Raw genomic sequence first — 27,228 nt, forward strand, 5'->3', positions numbered from 1 at the left:
CATTAAAACACAGAAAAGTTCACTTAATTGCATAACGTGTGTTTCAGTAGTGACAATTCTTAATGTTACATACTAATTTTCACAACAATGGGATCTCACCATTTGGCCATGAGGAACAGGGATGCAGTCTCACTTCCTGCTCTAAAATGCAGGGGTGTGGCTAAAATAAGGGTGTGGCTAAAATAATCCACCTACAGACTAAAATTTCTTGTGTTTCGGTACTAACATGAAAATGTGGGACAGCATTTTTTTAGTTGTTTTTTTTATTTGTTTTTTTCATTCAAAAATGTAACTCATGGTAAAAAGATTTTAAAAATTGAAAAAAAAACAGCACAATTAATTAAACTTTTCACAAGTTCACATTTTGGGGTTAGGGTTTGAGATACAGAGTTGTATACATACTAAACCCAAAAAAGTTGGGACAGTATGTGAAATGGCAATAAAAACAATAATAAAACACAATATTTTTGATTTACCTTATGAAATTTATTGGGGTATTTTTGCTCAAAATATGATGCCTGTAACATGTTCCAAAAAAGCTGAGACAGGAGCATGTTTACCACTGTGTTACATCACCTCTCCTTTTAATGACACTTAATAAATATTTGGGGACTGAAGACACCAAGTGATCCAGTTTTGGAGGAGGATTTTTTTTAACAAGTTATACATGTCTTCAGCTGCACAAACACATAAGGCCTTTATTGTTTTATTATTGTATTGTTATTTGTATTTCATAATGCTCCAAAAATTTATAATAGGAGAAAGGAAGGTCAGTCTAGATAAGCCCAGTCCATTTTAGATATGTTCAAGCCCAGAGAAGTTGGTAGTGTTTCTGGATGTTGCTGACGCAAGATTTCAACTGTCCATAGTGCAGGCTTAACCATTTGTGGATTCAGGAACAGACAGAGTCTATTGAAAAGGTTTGGCAAAAGTATTCCCAAGCTCATGTGATGACATCCATCATGGAAGCATGAGGGTTTTTAATGTAGAGCTGTCTGAGTGATCAAAGGTTGCAGGCATTCAGTTGGAGTTTTTCAATACATTATTTTGAAACTGTTAGATTCTTAGCTGATGCATTTTTTGGCAGAGTGGTGATCTTTGACTCATCTTTGCTGATTAAGAGCTAGACCTTTCCAAGATGCTCCTCATTTTACACCCTAGCATAATTATATCATCACCTCTAAAGTATTTTCTGAACAAAGTTCCTAGTCTTAATGGTTTCTTTGTGGAATTTGTTGCAGTCATCAATTTCAGAATGAGCATATGTTTACAGGAAACGTTGAAGTTGATGAGGTAAAACATTAAAGATCTTGTGTTTGTACTGCTTTTGTTACTGCTTTTGTTTAAATCACTGCTTTCCGTTCTTATGTTCCATTTCACAAACTATCCAAACATCTTTGGAATTGGGCTTGTATGTTTAGATTATTACTATCTCAATACATGTATCTGATTTAAATAGATCATAAAATAATCCTTGTAAACATTTAAGGTTTATATACTTAATTTATATACTTTTTTGTAAATCAATGTATATATTTGTATGTAACATGTGTGTGTGTGTGTGTGTGTGTGTGTGTGTTTTGACTAAGTTAAACAAATTCAGTTCAATGGTCCGTATAGAACCAATTTCCTAAGAGAAAGATTGTGGTGTTAGTTATGATGAAACTGACATCATATCAAAGTATCACCCACCCATGTGAGAAAGATGAGCTGATAATTAACTATGGCCTATCAGTGAGAAAACATTTCATCTCTTGGTAGAAAGGAGAAGAAAACAATTTCTCTTCTACGTCAACCATTTCACACCTCTCTGAGTTGAACTTCGCACACCCTGGAAGACACACAGATGGTGCCAGGGCTTTTTTTTCCCCTGGAATGCCCTGGATTTTACAGCTAAATGCACTTTATAGTCATGTTGAGACTTGTTTAGATGGAAAGCACATCAGCAGTAACCTAATCCTGTTTTTAGGCCTTTGTTGCTCTGTATGCAAATGACCATCCTGTGACATGTGACGTGCAGATTGCCTATAAGCTATACAGTATGTTGATAGGTAGTAGTTTGATTCCCAGAGTCTTTTATACAGTTATCTGAGTCTTAAGATGTCTTTATAATATGGCTGAGTAGACAGAATTGTATAATTTAAGGAAGAATAGAATCTGTCCTTTGTCCTATGCTGCCTGTCCACTCACTGGCCCCCACCCACCTTGTAAGACCACTTTATGTGTTATCATTGGTGAGTTTCTGATCACAGAACTGAACAGAGTTCTCAACCTTTTCTAGCTCACTGTCCACCTATTTATCACTAGAAAGCATGAAAGCCAACAGGAAAAACAAATACAAAATGTTGGTTTAAAAAATTCTTTTTTGGGAAATCAACACAGCAATTTTAGGTGACACTACATATGATATTTATCATTGAACATAAAAAAAATCACAGATAGGCTTGTTTTATACCAGAAATCAGGTGAAACAGTTCCAAATTAAGCATGATGTTCCTGGAACACTTTTTTACAGTTTTTTGTGAGTGGATCATTGAAACTTAAGGGGAGAATATTTTAGTTTAGGGGCAAAAAATATGCTTTGATTTATTTGTACTTAATTTATTTATTTTTATTATTACTGTCACAAATTCCCATCACCAGCGTAAGCTTCGCGGCCCACTTGTGATCTACAGCCCAATGGTTGAGAAACTCAGCTCAAAAGAATTTTCAGCGTTTAAATTGACATGATAGTGGCATGGTGGAATGTGTATCCCTATATCAGGCTCAGCACTAATGCTGGGTTTTAGTGTTTTTACACAGTTGTGACCCACTACTGAAAAATATCCAGCCAAGAGCAGCTCTATAGTCAGACCACTGATGAAGGTCTAGAGCATGACTAACACAAATTATACAAGGCAACAGATGGACATACAAGGGAGGTATTTCTATTCAAGTGGTCAGTGAGTGTCTAAAGCACTCCGTTTTAAATGTTTCCTCCATTTTAGTGATACGTTGATTGGTCTTTCTTTAGTTTAGTTTTCACATTCAGTTTTTCTCCTTAGTGTGCCATCTGTATAAGGAAAAAAATTCATAGTTCAGATGTTGTTTAGGCCTAGTTATTACCTTTGCAGTAGTTATTACCTTTCTGCAGCCATTCTGCCAGGCGGAATGGAAAACATCTGGGATCTTATTAGATTAACTGTGATATTTTTGGCTCCCTGTGTGTGAAATGTGACTCTGTTTAGCTGCTAGCGAGCAATAAGGAGCAAAAGGGGGGAGTGAGAACTTCCTGCTGTGAAAAAATCACGTTTCCACAAAGACGGCTTTGCCGAGATAAACAGCACTAACAACAACGTTCTTCATATCAAATAATCATGTGAAACTGACACAATAAAAACACAATAAAACCTTTTTTCATAGGCAGAAATGTTGACCTGCTTGCTCATTTATGCAGATGACAGTGTAGTTTATGTCAAGTTTTGTAAATCACAAACATTTCTGTCAAAGCTGTTGAAAAAACATTGACATTGTCTTCAGTTTATGGTCCCTGATAAAGGGCCTAATTGGTTTACCATTATAGTATATGCTATGAACTGAACTGTAAAAGGAGGAACAAGGAAAAAGATGATCTGATTATTGAACTGATATTGCTTTTATCTAACCTATTTTTCATTTGCACTCTATCATTCAAAGTATTTATTACAGTGTACAGTATAGAGTCATATGCAAAATATTTGAACGCCACTGATTAAATGACATGTTCTGTTGATTTTCTAAATCAAAATAAGTTAACATTCCCTACAGGGAACAAAGTTAAATTGATTTGCATTTTCTGCAACTTTTAGTGCATAATATCTGTTTATTTATTTAACAAATTGAAAAAAACAAACATAAAATATAAAATGTACCATAACTTTTGCACAGGCCACATTTTATGTTTTATTTTTGCCAACAGTAGTTGTGCATGGAAATATTCTCTGCAGAGGATGTGTAATTATTTGCACTTCACTGTTGCATACGACTGTATTCACAGATTTATCTAGGCTGAATATCATTAAATGTCTGCTTCAGTTTGTGTTTTGGTGCGATGTTTAATTGGCACTCATTACTGTGTTACTGTATAATCCCAATTAAGTTCTTTCTAAGTTGTACATAGCCCAAAGCAATAAAGCTTGTCAAAGGAGATTTGATATTGCACTCAAATCAGTTCGAAAGGGTTATAGGAGAAGAGCATGCTTCCAAATGTGCATGTAGGTTATGTTTCAGATGGCATGCAGAGGGAACTCCTAAAGCTCTTTTTAAAATGACATCACGCACCAGAGTCTGGATGTTTCCCGGTTTCATGTCATGGAAAAAAACAGTGGATCTGAAGCATTTTCAAACAGAGGATTAGTGTTACACCATTTGCTCGGACGAGGCGTGTGGCCTGGTGCAGAGCCGGGCTGAGAGCAGAGGGCTTGCCAGTGTAAAACTGCGTGGATGTGGGACAGAGTCTTGTTGTCGCTCAGAAGAGAGTGACAGGCTGAGCGGATGTGCGTGGAACGCTGCAATGTGAAATAATCCTCTCAGAGAGAGAAAAAAACAACAAAAAAAGCAGCTGCAGTTTTCCCCTTCCATTTTAATCTCCTGACCAGGAGGAATCTGTGCTGTTATGTAAGCGCTTGGGAATAGAGTGCAGGGCTGTGACAGTGAAGGAGCACTGCGGTGGCCATATGCGTGCCTTTGTGTATAAAGCATTGCTCAAAGCTGTGTGCGTGTGAGTGGGGGCGCATAAATATGTGCGCTGGATGCATTTAATCCATTTTTTTCTGCCATTCTAATCTCTGCTGTGGCCATACATGCTTTGAGAGCATTGTGTCAGGCTTAGGTTGCTTTGGCTAAATGAAGTGTCATGTTTTAACAAAACGTGAGAGGTGGACTTGGCTCTTTCTTGATTATATACTCATACTTAGTGCTCTGTGAACCATTCTACCAAATGAGTTCCCATACTTAAAAAAAAAAAACAATTAAGAAAACTACAGTACAACAAGGAGGGCATCTAGTGCCTTTGGCACCTGCAGAATTGGAAGCTAAAGTGCTAGAAAGACAGCGTGCAAAGGGGTTTGATTCATTTATATACAAAATATTATACCTAACCTATTAAAAAAGTGGGTGCAGGATTTAAATAACACTTATGAAGAAGGGGAATGGAAAGACATTTGCAAAATATGCCAGACATACTTTAACAATAGACACAAACTCCTTCAGCTTAACTTGCTCCACAAAATATACTACAAGACAGACAGACAGACAGACAGACAGACAGACAGACAGACAGACAGATAGATAGATAGATAGATAGATAGATAGATAGATAGATAGATAGATAGATAGATAGATAGATAGAAACAAGAACAAAAGTTTTGCCATATGCTAGTATACAGATGCATAAACAAACTAAGTAAAGATATATACTAAAACATACCAAAACAAATATAAAACAATGTGCAGTACAAGTATAAGTAAGTCAAATTGCATAAATATTATGCAGGTGACAACACAGTGGTGCAAGTCACATCCAGTGGATGAATCAACTGACTATGCACTATAAACAATAACATATTAATTGTTGTGCAACTTGCCTGGGTGTATAAACAAGTGTCAGTGCATAGTAAGTAGTAGATACATATAATGTCCAGTTGGTGCTCAGTGAGCCAATCCTGTCAGTAACTCAGTATACAATAATGTCACAGTGACAACTCCTGAGAGGCTCAATAAGATACATTCAAGGCCTTCTAAACACTGCTGGAGATGTAAGATAGCAATATATTCTGTTCTTCAGATGTTTCGGTCCCAACTTTACATTGAAATGTTTTGGAGAAATGCAGAAACTAATGAAGATCATAACTGATATGAGATTCCCTTAAGCCCAAGGCTCACACTGTAAGAAGATGACTCATTATTATCAGTGAGTGGGAATATTAACAGTGGCATTTATCAAATTGGCCCTAAATGCTGCTAACAAATATATTACACAGAAGCAGAAAAACGGTGAGCTTTGATGTGGGTAAAATAACTCTATAATTCTGTATTCTATAAAGATTCTCTATAATTTAAAAAAAGACAAAAACATTTTTTTTTACTTTTACGTCTTGTTCTGTAGCTTAGATGACTTACAATGTGATTACTGGTATACACTATTACGAATGGCCTTGTTATGACCATGTAACGTGGAGTGAGGAGGCAGAGGCATATGCGAAGATAAGCAAGATTTATTAAGGGCAAATCCAGGGTCATAGTCGTAATAGTCGAGGATCACAGAGCCAACACAGATTGATCGGTGGGCAGACATGACCAACCAGAATCAAACAAACAGTACAAACAGTACAAACAGAACAAACCGAACATCCAATAAAGCAGATAACAAAGACCAGCCAAGACAAAAGGGCAAACAAAGGGTTTAAATAATAACAGGGTAAACGAGGAACAGGCGAGGAACAGGTGGAGACAATCAGGAGAGGAGTCATGAAATGAGGGGGCTGGACCAAAACAAACGTACATGGGCTAAACCAAAACAACAAGAACACATGGACAGGACTGGGAGGGGTCAATCGTGACAGACCATAATGCTCAGCAATGCTACTATTGATAAGTGCATGTTAATGTTTTAGTATATATGTATGTAAACATGTCCATTTTTTTATCTTAAGACTTTTTTGATTTCTTTTGCAGTTTAATGATATAGATTTATTGTGAGTTTTTTAAATTTTAAAAAAATGTTTAAATGAACAAAGTTATTCAAAAATGCTGTCCCACATTTTCATGTCTCTAGTGAAACACAAATACCCAAATTGTCCAAAACCTCATACTACCATGCTAACCTGTATGTCAGAACTGGTACCCCACCACTAGAAGTCCTTTCATTAGAATACTATTTATAGCATAATAGTATATGGTTCTGGATGCAGTCAAAGAGTTTTCATCCATAAGTGGAGCCTAATTTTTGCCTCACCCGTGCATTTTAGAGCAGAAAGTGAAACTGATTAGTCTAGTGTCCATGTCAGTTAAAAGTCTAAAATAGGGTTTCAACATCAAACTTTGTACCGACTCAGCAAAATGGTCCAAATAGGGTTGAGCAATATGGCAATATGGCATTACAATATTTCAAGTTTAATATTGATTTAATATTAATTTAAGATCAGTAACATTTAAAGTCACTGAGCTCTTCAGTACGACTCATTCTACCTCCAGTGTTTGCCTACGGAGATTGCATGGCTATGTGTTAGATTTTATACCCCTATTAGCAATGCATCCACTTAGTAACACCATAGTAACCACCTGGGACACCATAACAACCACCAAGCAACATTCTAGTAACCAGTTGGGACACCACAGCATCCACTGAGCAACACTCTAGAAACCCCCTCTGGATACAATAGCAACCACCTGGAACACCATAGCAATGACCTAGCAACACCCCAGCAATACCAGGAAACTGCTTAAGCTGTACAATCAATACATTTTCTTCAGGAAATGCACTCTTCAAGTTTTCATTTTCAGTTCTTGACATAATTTGAAAGCACCCTTTGCCTTTTACATCATAAATTTCATGATGAATTACATGGGAGAAAAGTATTGTTACATAGACTTCATATCATAAGCAAAGTATGTTTTTCCCTTCATTTATTTATCTCATTTTGGAGATATGAGGTTTTTCTCTGACCACATCAATAACATCTAATACCACGATACTGATACATATTTTTAAAAAGACTGTGATTGTTATCAATGCTGTATATACTGTATATATGCTGTATACTGTACACACGACAGCATATGTAGACTATTAATTAAATACAGTTAAACAAAATAATTAAGGAAATGACACATGCGCTCACTTATGTAGACTGATTCAGTACGGATTTAACAGGAACACTAAGTGTGTAACTGACTCATTTTTAACCTTCTCACTTCGTCTGCTATGAAATTCTGATTCCGTGGCAGGCAATAAACATTCGTTCATCAAACACTCGTTCATCATAACGTTCAGCACTACCTCTCTGAATGGTTATATACAGACATCACTAAAAATGTACACATTTTGCCTACTGATTTCTGTGAAATTAATAAAATGTAGTGTCTAGTATGGAACGAAAACATCCTTTCTTCACCTAGCATGATGCACATAGGTATTTTTGGGTCATTTTACAGAAACAACATCTGTTCTGTGCCTCCACAATCTGACTTAATTAACACAGTTTGACACTGCATGAGTCACACCTGCACTTCACCTCAAAGCTCAGAGATGCCCATGCCTTGATAATGGATGAGGACTGTGATTTATAGCCAGCCAGAACAGTAGAAAAACTCTGAGGGAGGAGAAACAGTTCTCAAGGTTCAGTGGTGGAACATTAATCGTCCCTTCACAAGACGTCATAGTTATTCAGACTTTACATGAACAATGAACAAGCTGCAACCTATATGTAGGTAGGTAGGTAGGTAGGTAGGTAGGTAGGCAGGTAGGTAGGTAGAAAGAAAGAAAGAAAGAAAGAAAGAAAGAAAGAAAGAAAGAAAGAAAGAAAGAACGAAAGAAAGAAAGAAAGAAAGAAAGACAGACAGACCGGGGCATTTGTGCTGGAGGTTGGGAACCAGCCCTGTGACCGGAAGGTTGCCGGTTCGATCCCCTTGGCTGACAGTCCATGACTGAAGTGCCCTTGAGGTGTGTGTTCACTAGTGTGCATGTATGTGGGTGTTTCACTGTACGGATGGGTTAAAGATAGATAGATAGATAGATAGATAGATAGATAGATAGATAGATAGATAGATAGATAGATAGATAGATAGATAGATAGATAGATAGATAGATAGATAGATAGATAGATAGATAGATAGATAGATAGATAGATGGATTTGTTTTTTGTGAGATATATTAACTAGGGATGGAACAGAATGTTTTTGCAATTTCTATTCATGCTACAGCGTGTTTATATGCTACATTAGGGATGCAGTCCCACCTTGTCTAAAATGCAGGGCTTTCACTAAAATAAGGCTCTGCCTGAAATTGTGTTTTTGGTAATGACATGAATATGTGGGATTTTTGTTTTATTTAAAAATTAAACTCATGATAAATCTAAACTTCAGTTAGGTTTTGGGACAGTCACCTCCCAGTAGAAAGTACCCTGTAAATAATGATTTTGTGCATATTTAACTTATTACTATTTTAATTAATACCTTGAATTTAAATAGACTGTAACATTATATTATATAGATGAGGCCTAGTCAACTGGTTACTGTTTAAAACACAAATATTGATGATCTTGAGAGGTAGTGTTTATTTTACTGCATATAATGACCATGCTAACTTACATTACATCCATGGGCTAACGACAGGCCTGTCCATCAGACAACATTGATGAGCACACCATCTCTACTTTGAGCTCCGCCTTCACAAGGCAATGGATTGGTTTAGAAATGTCACAGTCAGTTTGTTCCCACTCTAATAACTCTATATTCCCACCCACATTTAGCCGAGAATTTCTTATGGTTGTGCTCAGATGTTGTGGTTCTGAAATCATGTGTGCGCCCACGACACTACCATGAACACACTGTCACTAGACAGCCCAATACACTTGGAGAAGAATGCTAGTGATGGGAAATCTATGCCAAAAAAAATAATTTCTTTGACTCCAACACAGCTGAGAGTCAAAATGCTTGGAGTCATCTCTTCGACTCTGTCAACTGTGGTTTTTAATCATAACTTGCTCAGGGGACATTTAGACAAAGGCGTGAGTAAAGCAGAAAATTAGCCTGAAGTTGAGTAGCATGAGTTTGTTTAATTAACAGTAAAACCAGCACTGCTCACCAGCTGCTGTAAGCACAAATTCTGGTCACAAAAAAACATTTTGAATATATCTCGAGGTTGTGCAGTATGTGAGAACGATAACTGCCAATTCTGTTATTTAAGCTAACAGACGGAATTGTTGGCTGGCATCATGCTAAGTGATGGGGAGATGGAGGACCATCTTACCCACCTAGAGGCCAATAATGCTCTTATGCATCCAAAAACTAGACCCACAGCCTCTGAGGCCCAGAAAGCGAGAGATGATTGAGGTGGTCCGGCTCTGCAGGGGAACAGCAAATATTGTGACTGTCACAGGGTCTGCGTGTGACATGTAAAGGTGTGGAGTAGGCCACAGAGCATTAGGGGGCTCAGTGTGTGATGGCTCCACCACTGCGTTAATGAGCTGGCAGCGTTCAGCTCACACTTAATCCAGACATCAGAGGGCCGGGGCTGCTCACTGGATTACACACACAGATTCACTCACACTCGAGTGCACTCACAATGTTGGTGTGCTGTGTAATAAGCATTAAGACACAGCTGAATAAACTAATGACTGAAATCGAAACAATAAATCACCTATTAGCGCGGCTTTGCCAAATGAGACAAAAACGCTTGGATGTGGAGCGTTACAGCAGGGCCTGAGCTGCAGAGAAGAAAGCCCATCTGTTGCTGCTCTTTCAGGCCATGGCAGGCACTTACAGTTTCAATTAATCTGGCCAGCCCACAGCCTGATTGAGTTAAATCCCATAGGTTCCAGTACAATTCTTCCTGCTCTGCTTGTGCTCGCGGTTTATTTAAGAAAGCAGACCTCCTGAAATAATGAAGGATTTAATGCACAACAGCACTCATTAGGCTGTCAATGATACCACACATTTGTTATTTGCTATGGTGCAGACTATGGTGCTGTAACTTGCTCTCATGAAACAATGGCAGGAATTATAATGAGCAAGCTGAGTAATGAGCAAACTTGAGCTCACACTTCACTAGTATTTGGCTTCAGGCTAAAGCAACAAACAAAACCCCAAGCTAAAAATAGCTTCATTTTTGAGAATAGTGCATTTGCCAATAACATGGCAATAATAAGCAAATTTTACCTAAGCATCCAACAACTGCCTGCCAGCTATAAGTAGTTATAGCTACTTGTAGACTATTACACTGGATTTCATAAGAAATATAAGAAAAGATTCGACCTATTTAACACATTCATTAGTCTGAACCATAACCATCACCATTCGGTTACTTTTGGGTGCTTTGTTCATTTCCAAGAACAGAAATCAGGCTTTAAGGCTTCAACTAGCTTCAGTCAGTGAATTTTGCCAAACAAAATGCCATTCATTTTTGTGGAACATACCATGCTGAGCGATTTCATATCAAATACACTTTGTGTATGAAATTGTATTCAATTTAATACTTTAGTGAACTTTGATAGCAAATTTGTGTCTTCAACCAGTAGCAGTATTATTATCCTTTGTGGTTTTACTGTTTTACTACAGCGTTATCTGGTGGGCTAATCATACCTGCGCACGCCACTAACAAGGCAGTTATTTACACTTTTTTACTACAAATTAGACTGCAACATTATAAACTCATGAGTATAATTTTGCCCAGTTTTGTGCAAATTATTTATGGAGAACAACTTTTTTTCAGCCTCAGTTCATTTCCAAAGGAGTCATAAACTGTAAATATCCAGTGTGGCTGCATCTTTACTCAATCAGTATTACCATCTATGGTGTTGAAAGGTTAAAATGTACACACACACTACATACACAAACAGTAATTTAACTGGCACTTTCTACTGAGTCTCAGGTCTATGACCTTTCCTGTTGATAAGCTGTTCTTATTCCCCAAGCTGTGTGTTGACATGATTGTTAGCAATCAATTTAGGCTCATACGCAAAGTATGTACATAAAGTTCCTATCTGCTGTGATAGCAGTTTAACCCTTTAATATTCCAGGCTTATTAAATAATAAGGCTTATTATACAGTAACTACAGTGACTCCAATGCAAACTGACTGAGCTATTCTTAGGGTATAGAAGTGTTTAATGAAACTTTGAGCTTGCTGATGGACCCTGGCCATTTCAGGGGTTAAATACAAGCTGATTAATTTTCCTAGATTAATAAATGCCAGAACCATTCTATGCTATGCCACTGTGCTGAGCTTTTGAAACAGTGGTGTGGTTAAACCTCTGGTGAATGGACCACTGAAGTTGTGTCATCATTCTGTAGTGTAGGCCATGCTCTTATGCCCATGTAAGAAACCTTAGGCCTGAAAGGAATTTCTCGAATGCTGTTTTCTAAAATTGCCTCTCTTACATCCTCTGATCATCGTTCCAAAGTGGATACATTTTTTTCTTATAAATAATTATTATTACTATTTACCTCCTGATAAGGGGACTTCTGCTATCAAAATATCCTTATTCTGAATTTTTCTTTTAATGCTGGTAACGTTTTTTGATAAGGACATTTGCCAGCTTCTCATTCAGATTTTCCCATTGTACCTCAAATGGTACAACAATTGCATTCTGGTGCCTGAGGCGTTATAATAGCCATTAAGATAGAACCGGAAAATTCAGACAAGAAGATAGAGGTGTTTTTTTGAAAACCTAATTCATTTTGACCATAGAGAATTCGAGCCTAGACCTAAAGTTAATGTTCCAAATATGGGCATAATGTACACTATGATGCACAACTTCAGTGCTCTTTTGTTTATAATGGCTGATTCATGTGTTCATATAAAAGCAAGATCATAATAGCCTTTTCCTGTAATACACAGTATTACCACAAAATTGCATTAGGAAAAACACCACTACATGTCAAAGATAATACATGTACATTCATGCAGTGTAGTAAATGTCACTTTTTAATAGCAACAATGTGTTGGTGGTTATACAGTTTGTGGATTTCTGTCATTAAAAACTCCCCTGATGACTTTGTATAATGGCACAGAAGTCTTCCTTCATCTTTGGTAGAATAGCACAGTAAATATCATACAACAGCACTTGTTTGTGATTTTGAACCTTAGTCTCAATGTAGTGAGTCTATCTCTTATTCTCGTCTGTTAATCCAGTCATGCTGGCTGTTAGTGCTGCCACACTCTTTTAGCTAGTTAAATGTGTATCAATGGCCTAGCCAACTAGCTAACGTAGACTTGAATAGCCAGCTAACTGAGAACCATGGTGGCCAAAGACATAACACCGTCCTTCCAACACAGATAGACAGCGGTTAGATATACTGCATGTTTACCAGTTTCTAGCCAGTGTTACGTTAGCATTTTCTGTCTGCCTGAAGAAAAAAACTGACTGGAAAAATAAAAAAAATAAAGATTCTGTTGAATATCCATTCTTAATTCAACAAGAATTCTTTGTACAGTTATTTGGAATAGAAAGTTGAATTAATCTGGCTTAAGTGTTGGTTGAATGGCTGGTGAAATACTATCTTGCACCGTTTTGAAGCTGTATTTCCTTCTTTGTCTGTGTTGCAGTATCTGCATGAAAATGGAGTTGTCCACAGGGACCTCAAACCAGAGAACCTCTTATATGCAGATCTTTCAATAGATGCACCACTCAAGATAGGTAACTACACAAAGAACATGCACTATCTGTTTTCTTTTGGTGTTAAGAGCAGGGTAGTGCAAATGTATGGTGATGAAAATAACAGAACAGCCTACTTTTTAAGTGTGTCAGTAGATTGAAGCAGAGGTCAATTTACACAGTTGCGTATTAATAATGAAAACTGCTTTCATAACTGGCATTTCATCTGGAACTTCCACAGCGGACTTTGGCCTCTCCAAGATAATAGACGAGCAAGTGACAATGAAGACTGTGTGTGGCACTCCTGGTTATTGTGGTGAGTCTGAATTTGAGTTGAATGGCTGTGATGTGTTAATAATTTGACTCTGGTTCCTTTGCACTGTATAGAACAGTTTGGATCAACGTTGTTGATATTGTTTTAGCTTCTAACCACCTAAAATTAGGAATGGTACAGGATATTCAGAAATCCCCCACTGTTAGAAAAAGTTATGATCGTCTTCTTCTCCATCAGCTCCTGAAATTCTTCGAGGCAATGCTTATGGCCCAGAGGTGGACATGTGGTCTGTGGGAGTCATCCTGTACATACTGTGAGTAAACATGTAAACAAGCTCGGTTGACACATTGCATCATATTCTGTCAAAACACTCTCTTTGTCACTTGGTTTCAGTAAGAGCTGTTTAATTGGTTTTCTTGCCCCTCTGCATTGCCTGTAATTCAGCTTTCATCTTTTGCGAGAAAGCCTCTCCTCTAGATCCAAAAATGACGTTTGCTCTGGGATCTGCCTTTCTTCTGTCTCCTCCCCCAGGCTGTGTGGGTTTGAACCATTTTTCGATCCGAGGGGGGACCAGTACATGTACAGCCGCATCCTCAACTGCGACTATGAGTTTGTCTCCCCCTGGTGGGATGAGGTTTCCCTCAATGCAAAGGATTTGGTGAGTTCTCACTGTTCATTAGCACTTCAAACAGCATCAGTGGTTCCATTTGATGCAGAGAAGAAAGCTTTCTGTTCTAGATGAGCTGAATGGTTCAAAGACTGAATTAGTTAAAGTGAACTCATTCAAATCTGAAAAAAGATGTCAGCTGTCCAACATTTGCTTCTTTAGTTTGGAACCGGAGCTATGATTCTTATGCACACTCTGGAAAAAGATGGATCTTCAAGGGTTCTTCAGTAAAGAAAATTGTTCTATATACAACAATGAACATTCAAAGAACTGTTTGCAAGATTAAAGAGCTTTTTGCCTCATGAAAGTGTTCAGAATGCACTGTAGAAGGTTCTATATAGCACCCAAAAGGGATCTTTTTTGTTTTATGTCAGGCTTGTAACAATAAAATAACCATTTTGATGCTATATAGAACCCTTTTCAAAAAGTTTCTGCATAGAACAATCCACACCACATTCTCAGTCTGAAGAAGCATTTCACCATGCAAAGAACCATTTAAACATGCAACAGGTTCTTTGAATGCTCATGGTTCTATATAGAACCATCTTCATTAGTAAAGAACCCTTGAAAAACCACTTTTAAGAGTGTAGCTACATGGTTTTTTATGTATCTAAGCAATGGAAGTCAATATTCCAACAACTAGTGGACAATTCAGGCTATTGCTACTACTACAATACTTTTATCCATTTTTATAGATAACAGTATGTCATACAATACAAGATATCATATAAGTAAGTCTTTTAGGGATTAATCAACAGCTAAACGCAATTGAAAGAAAGTGTGATTTGCTAATTGGTCTATAAGCTTCCATTACTTGTTAGTGACATTAGCTTCCAGTACAAAACTAAAGAAAAGCTCATTTCAGACAGATCATATTACATTACATTACATGTCTTGCTACACTTGCAGTAAAAAGAAAATTGTGCAAGTCTTATGTTTGTAACTACTTCTAACCAGGTGAAACCCTGTGTGTCTATGTCGTTTATGCACACAGGTCAGTAAGCTAATAGTGCTGGACCCTCATAAACGTCTGAGTGTGCAGCAAGCACTGGAGCACCCGTGGGTTCTTGGCAAGGCAGCACGCTTCTCCCACATGGATACCACACAAAGAAAGCTGCAGGAGTTCAACGCTCGCCGCAAACTGAAGGTTAGCTGAAGCTCAGCATACATTCATGATCAGTAAATGCAGGCTAATTTGGCTGCAGTTATTCTAAATGATGTACCTAGATTTCTCACTTTTTTTGGAGTAAAACTACAAGTGCTAGTCTTATGATAATGATGGACTACAGGGATACTTTCTGATTTAAGTCTCTTAACCCATTAAGAGTGAACATAGAATTGCATGACAAGATTTTGAGCATGCTTTGTTGGTCTGATATCATTGAGGCAGAATCTGCTTGGCTTTGGAGTAATAAGAACAGGCACCAGCAACAGCCAATGAGAGTGAATTTAGTTAAAATTTTATTACCAGGTCATGGGCCTGGTTACATCTGTAATAAGCGCTACTGTTGTACAATAAGCCATATACCACAGTCTGGTAGAGAGATGGATCATCTCGCCAGTGTCTCCCCAGTCACAAATGTTGAGGGAATGTCCGGAATGTCCTTTGTTTTTGAATTTGGTAGGTTCATATCATTGCACACAGGCCTATAATCTCTTTCTGTGCAAGACAGCAGGGCCCTGAGAATCATGCGCTGTCTCATCACTGCTACATCGTGCTCACCATTAGACCAAACATCTAAGAAAATGACTAATATATATTTATTAGTTCATAAGTGAATGCTAAGCTGCAAAAAACAGTCCATTTTGAATTTCTCATGGTTGTGATGTCACGTAGCACCACCTGTTTGGCCTACAGTTTAGCCTGTCCATTCACACTGAAGTGATAAGCAGTGTTGTTACTTCAGACAGTCAAAAGTTGCGGAGGAAATGACTAAACACCGCACTGTTTCTGGCTAGCAGAAAAAGGTCATTTACCTATATTAGTCCTAAAGACACTGTGACAAAAACCACCATGTTTAACCCCTTAAACTATAGACGTAGCCTTTAGTAATTAAGCATATTTAAAAGGCACAAAGTGAGAAGATTACTATTTGGTAAGTACTATGAATTATTCTTTAACTACTATGAAACTAATTGCTAACGTATGTAGCTATGATTGATATAATTAAAACAACTGACCTCTATTCTGCTAACAAATGCATTCTTTCAAGCAAGCTTGACATAAATCCTATTCAAATTAATTAACTATAGCGCACATTTTGTTTTTGGCTTTTCCAACTTGCCTCATTTTGATTAGCTTGAAATAAAATCGTCCAACTCAGCAGTGTAGCATTTTAAACTGGAAACATTTTGTAGATCATTACAGTTTCTCATTATGTTAAATGGGATTTTTGCCAGCATTTTGTACAGCTTGTCCAACCAAGTAACAGTTGCTCTGAAAAAATGCACTGGTACTTGGATCATAGATAGGTGAGTGTTTGCCTACAAATGGGCAGTTTGCCTGTAAATGTTTGCATACATATCGGCAGATGCAGTTTAAAGGATTAATTCTTAGCAGAAATGAGAAGTCAGCAATGGTCAAGTAAAATAAAGTACGGCAGTTTTTGTTACATAAAAACAAGCAAATGTTATAAGGGGAAAAAATCTGTAGAATACACATAACAAATGTTACCCTCTGTCCCCGTAGGCTGCTATGAAGGCCGTGGTGGCCACCAGCCGCATGCATGAGGGCTCGAGGCGGCGGACTGACAGCTGCGAGATTCCAAACTCTGACAAACCCTCTCAGCAGAGCGGCCCGCAGCGAGACGCCTCCATGGAAGCCCCAGCCAAGCCCATCACTGCAGACGAAGGTGTGGACAAGGCTGAGAAGAAGGCGGAGCCACTACGTACCCCCAGTCCCCCAAGCCACGCCCCGCACAGCCCCAAACCACAAGTGATGCCACCAGGTCCTATGCCCACCCGGCCGCCCCTAAAAGTAGAGGGACTTAGACAGACCTCCGTCCTTCCCAAAGCCCCGGTGGTCCGACCCAGGGTGCCAAAAAAGAGCTGTTCCATGGATCCTGGGGGCAAAAGCGGACCCTCGCCTGTTCTGAACACCCCACCCAGCCCCAAGAGCATCAGCAATGGCTTCATTGCTGGGGTAGAGACTGGTAATAACACAGCAGAATGTCAGTAAATGCACATGATATAAAGACATGTTTGGATGACACAAACTGTGGGTAGATGCTGATGTAGTACAAGGAAAAAAGAGGTGAATGAGGCCTCAAAACAAAGCTGGGATTTTTTGGTTTGTTTGTTTTTGTTCATTTTTGCTTTCAGACATTTTAATACTGAACTTTTAGATATGCATCCCTCATACAATGAACTGTTTCTGAGAACTTAGAACATCACCAAGGATCTCTTACTCCTGAGCACTAAGCTACCAGTACAGTTAAAAACACCAAAATTACTTTCTTTGCTTTGCATGCCAATGCTTATATATATGAGAGTTGACTTCTGTATTTTTGCTACTATATGCAAGCATACAGACTTTATGGCTCATGCTTATTTTTCTCTTATCTAGCACTGAAGTAGAAAGGACATTGTGGTTGTGAAATTAATATTGTGTATTGTTTTTGATGATTGCTACAAAGACCTAAGGTTTGTAATTGTAAATACTCTTTTGAAATAGACATTATATATATATATATATATATATATATATATATATATATATATATATATATATATATATATATATATATATATTTACACACACACACATATACACTAATATTTGATTTTCCTCATAATCAATTCTCTCCCATTTGTATGTATCTCATTATATTTTCATATTTTGAGAAGACAAGCTTTGCCATGCCTTGAGCATTAAATAAGCTTTTCTGCTTAAACCAGTGATGTGGAGACCATCTGTGTGGTGATGAAGAACAGCATGCTCTCCATCATTATATGCAGTAGAATCTGGGCATTTCTGTATATGAAACACAAAAGTTACAATGAACAGTGGTAGGCAGAGGGATTCTGGATCACCACATAGATCTCAACACGTCCCTTTCATTTGATATATTTACTCCTCATCATTTCCCCGTGCAGTCATAAAGCTGTGTGGAATGCTGAAAAAAACACTCAGAAGTTAATATTGAACACAGTTACCTGTATAAGTTATGCTGCGTTCCACACCCATGTTTCTCTGCTGTACGTTCTGAGACGGGGAGATGCACATTACTCTCGCACCAGACGTATGTCTCTAAACCACACTTTCTACCTCTTTTCTGAACAGGGGCTTCCAACCTCTCCAAGAATATTCTGGGACAAAAAAACAAGTTATGCTGTTTAAGCACTGGGAATTAACAGCAGAACTTATTGGCATAATGGCAGAACATAAGCCTAAGTGATGTGCAAGGGCTTGTTTTCTGTACACTGAATTTATTTGCCTCTGTGAAAGTGTAAGAACGTAGAAAACTGCTTTTCTATGTAACCATTGGCCCCATACCATGCTATTCTGTTGCCAAAACAGGAGCTCTGTACATATTGCTGATATGCACGGCAATTAGTCATCTATATGATTATGTGTGATACATAAATATTTTACAATTACTATACATTGCTTAGATATGCTATCTCCAATAAATAGCCTACAGGCTGATGTAGGTGCCATTTGTGTTTGATTGGGAGTTCTGTGTTTTCATGATTAATAAATTGTGAGTTCAGAGCTTTGTTGTTTTTGTGGGAAACTAAATACAGGAACCTTTGCATGTAAGGGCGTTACTTGCTGTAACATAGTAGGTTACATTAGGGTCATTCAATGCCAGCTCACCTAAGACTTTGTAAGCAATGTCATGGATTCTAATGCAAAATATTCAAACTTTAAAACCTTAAAACCATTTACATATAACGTTTCACTACTTACAGCCTGACTGAACTGAGCTGAAATATTAATGGGGTGTGACTACAACACTAAGAACAACATTTCAATTTAAGTCAACTACTTTACAACATCAACATCTTTTTTATCTTTGAAATGAAATGTTTTGTTCAGCTTTTAAAACATTTTTGCAAAATTTAGTGTAATGATCCTTTATTTCTCTCAAATCTGTCAGTTTCAATTTGACATGAAGCTACATCATCTGTTAAAAGCAACTGAAAAATCCAGGTCACTTGGTACCTCTGAATAACTTAAGTCTATGTTTATATATTTGAAATGTACCCAAAACAGATAATTAAAAAAGGTGAAAATTGTATCATCCAAATATTTAGTGATCCTGTTATTACGTTTCTTGAACATTTAAATTGGGCTTTCACCAACTTTTCAACAGTTGTGCATTAATTTAACCAATGTAAATAAAGCTATTGGTATATATAAATATAAGCTACATGTTTTGGTGTGACATGGCACATTGTAGAGTAATTTACCAACTCTGATTTCTTTCCAGTGGTGGTCAAAACCACGGGTTGCAAGCTCTACAATGCAAACATAGACATTTTATTCCACATCTAAAGCCACCAGGGAACATACATAAGTTGTATATGGAATATTTATAATCATAAGAAAAATGCTAACTGTTTTTCTGATAATGTTCTGCACCTCTATGCCTTGTATGTATTTTAAAACCAAAAGTTTATCACAAAACTATCATTAAACAATGTTTCAGGCATTCAGCAAAAAGCATTAAACACTATAGGCGCCTGGTTCCTATCACCACTTGGTAGGTTTCACTAGAAAAACACTAGAATTAACAATTTCTTAACAATTTAATAAAAAACAATAAAAAACTCCTTTAACACCCATAATTTCTTAAAAACAGCCATTATTTCTTTAAGAGCACAGTTTTATGATAATAGCTTGATGAGTAGGCACATAAAGACTTAGACATGGCATTACAGTCTTTAAAATTATGGTTCTTCAAGGGTTCTTTAATAAAAGGAATCACTCTATTTAGAACATCATAGGTTCTTCAGACTGATGGAAAATGTGCTTATACTGTTACGAGCTTGGCACTGAAAACAATGGAAGAACCCTTTTGGTGCTGTATAGGCTAGAACCACTTTCAAAAAGGTTTGACTTAAAACCACATAGGCTACAACACATTCTCTATCAAACTGAAGAACCATTTCAGCAGTTCTATATTCTGCATTTGCCCACTGTCACTGTAGAAAGCACAATCTTCTGCTGTATGGACACAGAAAGGCTTTTAGGTGTATCGGTATTAGTATCGTGATGGTAGCGTTCGCCTTTAGATGGTATCGCCCAACCTGCGCCATCACCGGAGGAGGCAAGACACCCGATCACATCCGGTACCGAGGCGCGCCTGTGCTGTATTACCGCGGGTGAAGATAATTCAGTCGAGCTCTTCTCTGCCTGGAAACAACGTGGAGTTGGTTGTCCAACGTTAATAATTTACGGTATGATGTTTTTTCTTTGCTCCGTTATTTCTAAGTCTCAAGCAAACGCGAATATCAAGCTTTAGGGACTGCGGTATCCACGAGGTGAAACCTAAGCGAGGCTTCGGCCTACAGCGAGCACACCAGGCCCGGGACCGTCTCACATTACTCACTGTAAAGCGGTACGGCTGGGGGATTTTTAAGTAGTTAAACTTAAGTGATGAACCACAATACGTGCTGTTTACTAGTGAGTTATTTCTGCTGGCTAGGTGCCGAATTGATTGTACTTTATTTTCTCCCAGCTGAAGGTCTCTCAGGCCGTGAGGCGCCTTTGTGTTTTTGACGAGCTCAGCATGTGAACCGCGCGGTCTGTGTTAGCTAGCTAGCTAGCCACATTAGCAGCTAGCAAATGCTGAGGAACGTACCTACCAACGCTCGACGACTTTTCTAATGAAATATGTGAATAACTCGTTTTAACGGAGTTCCAAATAATCACGGAACGGTACACATTTAGCTACTTAATTGTAATTAAAGCGCCTCATGGTTAACGTGGACGAGCGAGCGAGCGTTAGCTTATGGGCTAGCTGCGCAGCTATGCAGCAGGCTGTGTTTCATTCATTCGTGGGATTCTCGGTGTTTTTTTACAAAGAAATATGTATATATTATCGGTCGATGACCGATCACACGTCCTACGCCTCGGTCTTTTAGCCGCTCAGGTCAGAATTTGTTTTACTTCAGCTTTTGTTGAGCGCGCTACCGCAGTTAACTTACATTTTTTAAATGTACAAAGTGTTCCATCGTTGTGCTTTGCAGTGGTTAATTTGTCCGGTTTTGTGTTCTCAGTGTTGGAATTTGGTACTGATCAGTAGCTACATGGCTGTTAGAAGGGGACACATAAGATATCTGAAGGTAAGCAACATTATACAGATTAGAAATGTTTTGAACTTATTTGGCCATGTAAATTGCCCTCTTGGGTATAAATCAATGAATGCGGAATTTGCACCACAGTATATTGCATTATTAGATATGTTTTGAAGTAATGTCACATTACTTTTTCTTATTGTGCTTATTTGTATTTAGTATTATTTGTGTATGATTACTGTTGTAGGTCTGTGAGGTGCAGAGTCAGGGTAATGACCGAGACTCTCAGCAGCATAGCAAGAGTGCCAGCTCACTGAAGGTAAGAGCGCTGGGGATTATTGTTGATCTGGACAGTTTGTAAACTTATCTGGGTTGTCTGATCACGCACGCTAAAGAAATTTACCTTGTTTGAGTCTGGGAAAATGATGCCGTCTCATTGCCTTTTGCCTGTCTTCAGCAGGAGGTTTACGACATGCCTAACGGTTATGAGGACCATATGGAAGATGAGCCAAAAGATGCCAAAACAAACCTCATCGTCAATTACCTGCCGCAGAACATGTCGCAAGATGAGCTGCGCAGTCTGTTCAGCAGCATTGGCGAGGTGGAGTCAGCCAAACTTATTCGGGACAAAATGGGAGGTAGGTCTTAAACAAATTAGTCGACCCCCTCTTCTGCACACACAGCTTGACTGATGAAATGCCCTTCTCATTTCTGATTTTATTTTTTTCTTGCACCAAACCTGTAAGAATAAACTTGCCATTGATATTTTTCATATCTTTGGTGTTCCAAGCAGTGATCTTTAGGCAGGCACCTGTTTTTAAATGTGCTCCTTTTTTTCATTTTTGAATCTGAAGATATATTTTTTTTAATTTACATTATTTTCTTAACCTGGTTGAATTTGAACCAGATGGTTTTCTGGGAGCATTTCATGAAACGCTGTCCACTGTGGTGTTATGCCTTAATATTGCAGTTTTTGTTTGTTTGTTTGTTTTGTTTTTTAACATGTAATGGTCTTAGTGCTGCTGAATGTTTGTTTTTGTATTTTTTGAGCCACATTACTATGGTATAGTAATACAAGTTGAATGTGATGTAGAGAATTTATTTTTTTTATTTTTTATTTTTTTGCTTTGTGGCAAATGTGATTTTGTTTTAGACTTGAAAATGTGCATACCTGACTAATGTTCTTTTGTTTATTTTTAAGGAACGATGGAAGCAATACTGCAATTTCTTGTTATGTAATGCACAACTTTAATATTCATGTCATGTAACCTTTCTTTTCCATCCAATGACTGAGTAATTGTTCTGAAACTTGTCTTTTGTTTCACAAATGTTTTCCCCCCCAGAGATTCTGAGCATTGTTACAGCATTGTAAATTAACATTTTTGGGTTTTTTGTTTCTAAAAACTAAATTAGTCTGCAGAATGTGGACAAACGTTTGTTATTTTTATTTTGTTGTTTTTTTTTTCCTTTTTTTTCTTCTAGGCCACAGTTTAGGGTACGGATTTGTTAACTATGTTAACCCTAGTGATGCAGAAAGGGCAATCAGTACTCTCAATGGGCTGAGACTACAGTCTAAAACTATCAAGGTAACGTGCAAAGAGGTGTTCTTGTATACATGTGTAAACTGATAGAAATGACATGTTCATGTAGTCGCTAGGCAGCGGAGGGAAAGTCCCAATACTGCCCAGTGTGTTTCTCAATAAGAAACAAGCCTTTATAGAGGTATGAGATTTGAGATTCTTTTGTTTTTCTTTCATTTTCACATTTATTTTTATTTTTTTATTCTGTCTGTGTTTCCAGATTGTCAAACTTTGACCCATATGATTTTTGCAATTGGCTTTCCCCATTCATTTGGCATGGTTTTATTTTCGGTACAGAATTATACTGAAGTTTTGACTTGAATATCTTTAAGTGAATATTGGTGTTTTGCCTCCTACACTTATCCAGCAATGTTTTTGTTTAGTGTTAAAGGTTTGTTTAGGAGAGCGAGGCCTAAGTGGTCATTTTGCTTGAGTATGACATTGTGCCGAACCAAAGCCCTGCACAGCAATCCCTGATGTTTTCTTTATTTTGATATATGCACTTAAGGGATTGTTTGAAGAGGAAATTGTCCCTTTTTTACATTTAAACTTTTGTTTGTTTTGTTTTTTTAAATAGATTTAGCTTGTAGAACTGTCATCATGTACAAAATGTTGATTGTTTTTTATTTTTTTTTCCCTTCTTAATGTGTTTTTAAAACTAACAAAGCTATGTGACATTTTTTTTAATTTGGTATGACAGTTTGTCTGTAACAAGTGACTTGGTTGCATTCTTTAGAAGTATTTATTTATTTATTTTTTATTTTAAGATGTGCTCTTGTAAAATGTTGGTTTCTTAAATAGTTTTTCTCCTTTTCAGGTCTCTTATGCCAGGCCGAGCTCTGACGCGATCAAAGATGCCAATCTTTACATTAGTGGTTTGCCGAAGTCCATGACGCAGAAAGACGTGGAAGACATGTTTACTCGCTTTGGACGCATCATAAACTCGAGGGTGCTTGTTGATCAGGCTTCGGGTAAGGCTGTTTGTTTGCTGTTGTTCTTTTTCACTGATAACTTGTCATTTTAGCTTCCGATGTTTTTCCTGCGTTAGGCTTGTCGCGTGGTGTTGCCTTCATTCGGTTCGATAAGAGGGCTGAAGCAGAAGATGCTATCAAAGGTCTTAATGGTCAGAAACCCCCTGGAGCCTCTGAACCAATCACAGTGAAGTTTGCAGCAAACCCAAATCAGGCAAAGAACACTCAGCTGCTGTCCCAGCTCTACCATACTCAGTCTCGGCGCTTTGGAGGCCCTGTTCATCACCAGGCTCAGAGGTTCAGGTGAGAGTTAACTGTCTGAATTGAGTGTGCTCTTCTCTGTCTGGATGTTTTGGAGGCATCATTTAAATCCTTTTAAAAATCAGAATCTGCAAGATGCTGCTTAACTAAAGAACAAGAAGAAAACAAAGCTGCCACAATCAATTATTGCCTTCCTTTTATAAGCTGTGTATTATTCTTGGAGTTTGTTCACATTTGTAGAAATCATGTCTTTTCTCCAGGTTTTCACCAATGAGTGTGGATCATATGAGTGGTATGTCTGGCATGAGCACACCTGGCAACTCCACCTCTGGCTGGTGTATTTTTGTCTATAACCTGGGCCAGGACGCAGACGAGGGCATTCTGTGGCAGATGTTTGGCCCGTTCGGTGCCGTCACCAACGTCAAAGTCATCCGTGACTTCAACACCAACAAATGCAAAGGGTTTGGGTTTGTTACCATGACAAACTATGAAGAGGCAGCCATGGCCATCGCCAGTCTCAATGGGTACCGCCTGGGGGACAAGATCCTGCAAGTGTCGTTCAAAACCAGCAAGTCTCATAAGTAAAAGGACAAAAGTATTACTTTTGGGTTCTGAGAACTTATATTGTTTGTGGGTTTTTTTTGTTTGTTTGTTTTTGTTTTTTTGTTTTTTTTTCCACTCCTCAGCATCCAACCTAACTTCTGTAAGTGTTGAAACAGTCTCCATAAAAGTACTTGTGTATTTTTGATGTTTGAGTAAGTAGTAGTGTTGTCTGTCTTCGGGATTAAACAGACCAGTTGAAAGGCGTGGATGATATGGCCTAGAAATGATTACAGTATGCTTAAATGATTTTTCACAGGTGTTTCACAGTAAGCATAATATTGTGGAAAAGACCTGAAGACTAGAGCTCATCATTGTGGTCTCTAATAGTGTTAGGTGTATGTAGTTGGTCTTGTCTTGCTAAGACCTGGCTAATAGTCATGGTAATTTAATTACTCTGATGCTATGGAGCATCAAAGACCAAGAATAGACTTTATAAAGGCTGTATCACAAATTTGTAATATTAGAATATTAAAAATCCCATATAATATCAGATGTCATGGTTATGTGTTTTGTTGCTGTTTCCTATTTGTTGCTCAATCAAGTTTCCAGTGAAAATATTTTCCCCCACATTGTTTTTGTTTTGAGTGGTTATTTTCCACCAATGATTGTTTGGCTAATAGTTACACAATGAATGTCATCTCTATGGTTCCTTTATCAAATCAATTACATTTTCAATGTAAATGTGATTCAGAAAAACTACATTTTAGCGGTTTTCCCCATCAGTCCTGGAAAAGACATGATCAGTGAATTTGTTTTGGTTTTTAAAATGTACAGGAGTATAGACCACATGCTCAGCTCTGTAAATATTCACTGAACCACACATTTTCCTTACGTAACCTATTTGAAGTGATTTGAGTTTAAAGGACCAAAGAAAAGGAGAGTATGCCTTATTTTGCTGATTTATGAAATATCCCCCACCTCATATAAGGCTGTTTTGCTGTATGATACAGTTGTCTTTTTATTTTGCAGTTAAGATATTAAAGTTTTTGCATAAAAAAATTAGTTTTTTTAAACATTCTCTTCAGCCTGCAAATGTAGCAAATTATTGGAATGCATTCTTTTCTATTCCTTTGCTCCCTCAGTTTGGAAGACTTCATAGTGTTCAGCCTTCCACAAAGTGGAATTGGCTCTCACAATGTTTCTGAAAGCAGACTGATAATGACAGCACTGTCATTTTTTTCTCCCCGCTTTATTTGGCAAATGGAGATCTTTTCTATTTATTTTTGGTCTGCATTATTTTAGTTTTGGCATTAGGCATTCATTTGTTCATTTAGTAATGTAATTAAAATCTGATTCTGTAAATTGCATTTAGCTGTTTTTGGGAGAGAAATTCAGGCTGTCCTAATGAAGTTATTCTTATGAACACCATACATAGATTACTAAACAATTTATCAGTCTTGCATTGGTTAGCAAGACACTAAGGTTTATGCAGACATGGGACAGCCTGTCTACTGTAAATGCTACTCCTATTTCTCCATATATGCATGTTCATTTAATGCTCTTTGTCAGTAACTTTGAGATCATGCATCTTGTATTTGTATGTCATGTGATGCCCATCAGAATTATAGTGAAGCTCTTGCAAAATGGGTCTTTTATGTATTTACAAATAAATGCTGTTTTGTTGGAAAATGTCCTTATTCCAAAGTTTGGGTTTTTCTTTGGTCCCTTGGAATTTGTGACCGTAGCCTAAAATGTGCTTCAAAACAAGGTGTATATAATATTTACACTTAGTAAATTTCATTGTTGGGGTTTAAACTGATATGGCTTAATTTATAAACTTAAAAAAAATGCTTAAATATAGTGAGTACTGTGATCAGGTACTGTGTTTATAAAATATTTGCATAAATAGCATTTTCTAAACAAGAAACTTGCCCTCTGACATTGGGCATCATTTTATATTAATATTTTTTAGTCTTTCTGTTCAATAAACCTTTTTATACACTGCTCAAAAAAATAAAGGGAACATTCAAATAACACATCCTAGATCTGAATGAATGAAATATTCTCATTGAATACTTTGTTCTGTACAAAGTTGAATGTGCTGACAACAAAATCACATAAAAATCATCAATGGAAATCAAATTTATTAACCAATGAAGGCCTGAATTTGGAGTCACACACAAAATTAAAGTGGAAAAACACACTACAGGCTGATCCAACTTTGATGTAATGTCCTTAAAACAAGTCAAAATGAGGCTCAGTATTGTGTGTGGCCTCCACGTGCCTGTATGACCTCCCTACAACACCTGGGCATGCTCCTGATGAGGTGGCGGATGGTCTCCTGAGGGATCTCC

At 37.6% G+C, this 27,228-nt stretch overlaps 2 protein-coding genes across 5 annotated transcripts in view; both read left to right on the plus strand.

The window, feature by feature from the left end:
- si:ch73-60h1.1 (calcium/calmodulin-dependent protein kinase type IV) overlaps nt 1–18,988 on the plus strand; it is a 28,147-nt gene extending 9,159 nt beyond the window's left edge. Inside the window, exons 6-11 of the mRNA XM_017714276.2 lie at nt 13,285–13,375; nt 13,575–13,649; nt 13,845–13,920; nt 14,139–14,265; nt 15,269–15,421; nt 16,964–18,988. Of these exons, the coding sequence (XP_017569765.1) occupies nt 13,285–13,375; nt 13,575–13,649; nt 13,845–13,920; nt 14,139–14,265; nt 15,269–15,421; nt 16,964–17,452 (1,011 nt within the window). The 3' untranslated portion in view covers nt 17,453–18,988. The remainder of the gene's footprint in view (nt 1–13,284; nt 13,376–13,574; nt 13,650–13,844; nt 13,921–14,138; nt 14,266–15,268; nt 15,422–16,963) is intronic.
- A 1,535-nt stretch (nt 18,989–20,523) lies between these two features.
- On the plus strand, nt 20,524–26,567 carry elavl1b (ELAV like RNA binding protein 1b). 4 transcript variants are annotated; one of them, XM_017714277.2, is made up of 8 exons: nt 20,524–20,679; nt 21,502–21,567; nt 21,767–21,838; nt 21,977–22,157; nt 23,002–23,105; nt 23,917–24,070; nt 24,124–24,373; nt 24,592–26,567. In XM_017714277.2, the coding sequence occupies exons 2-8, from the start codon at nt 21,532–21,534 to the stop codon at nt 24,914–24,916; spliced, it is 1,122 nt and encodes a 373-aa protein (XP_017569766.1). In that variant the 5' UTR covers nt 20,524–20,679; nt 21,502–21,531; the 3' UTR covers nt 24,917–26,567. The 4 variants fall into 4 exon arrangements, with proteins under 4 accessions (XP_017569766.1, XP_017569768.1, XP_017569767.1 ...); XM_017714279.2 differs by having other exon boundaries at nt 24,148–24,373; XM_017714278.2 differs by having other exon boundaries at nt 21,980–22,157.
- Nucleotides 26,568–27,228: the final 661 nt, after the last annotated feature.

Source organism: Pygocentrus nattereri, chromosome 15, assembly GCF_015220715.1.
Source record: "Pygocentrus nattereri isolate fPygNat1 chromosome 15, fPygNat1.pri, whole genome shotgun sequence".
Classification (NCBI taxonomy): Eukaryota; Metazoa; Chordata; class Actinopteri; order Characiformes; family Serrasalmidae; genus Pygocentrus; species Pygocentrus nattereri.

Coding starts and splice junctions, on each gene's coding strand:
- elavl1b (XM_017714277.2), top strand. CDS start 21,532: ATGGCTGTTAGAAGGGGACACATAAGATATCTGAAG. Junction 21,839..21,976: donor AGAGTGCCAGCTCACTGAAG/GTAAGAGCGCTG, acceptor GCCTGTCTTCAG/CAGGAGGTTTACGACATGCC. Junction 23,106..23,916: donor TACAGTCTAAAACTATCAAG/GTAACGTGCAAA, acceptor TCTCCTTTTCAG/GTCTCTTATGCCAGGCCGAG.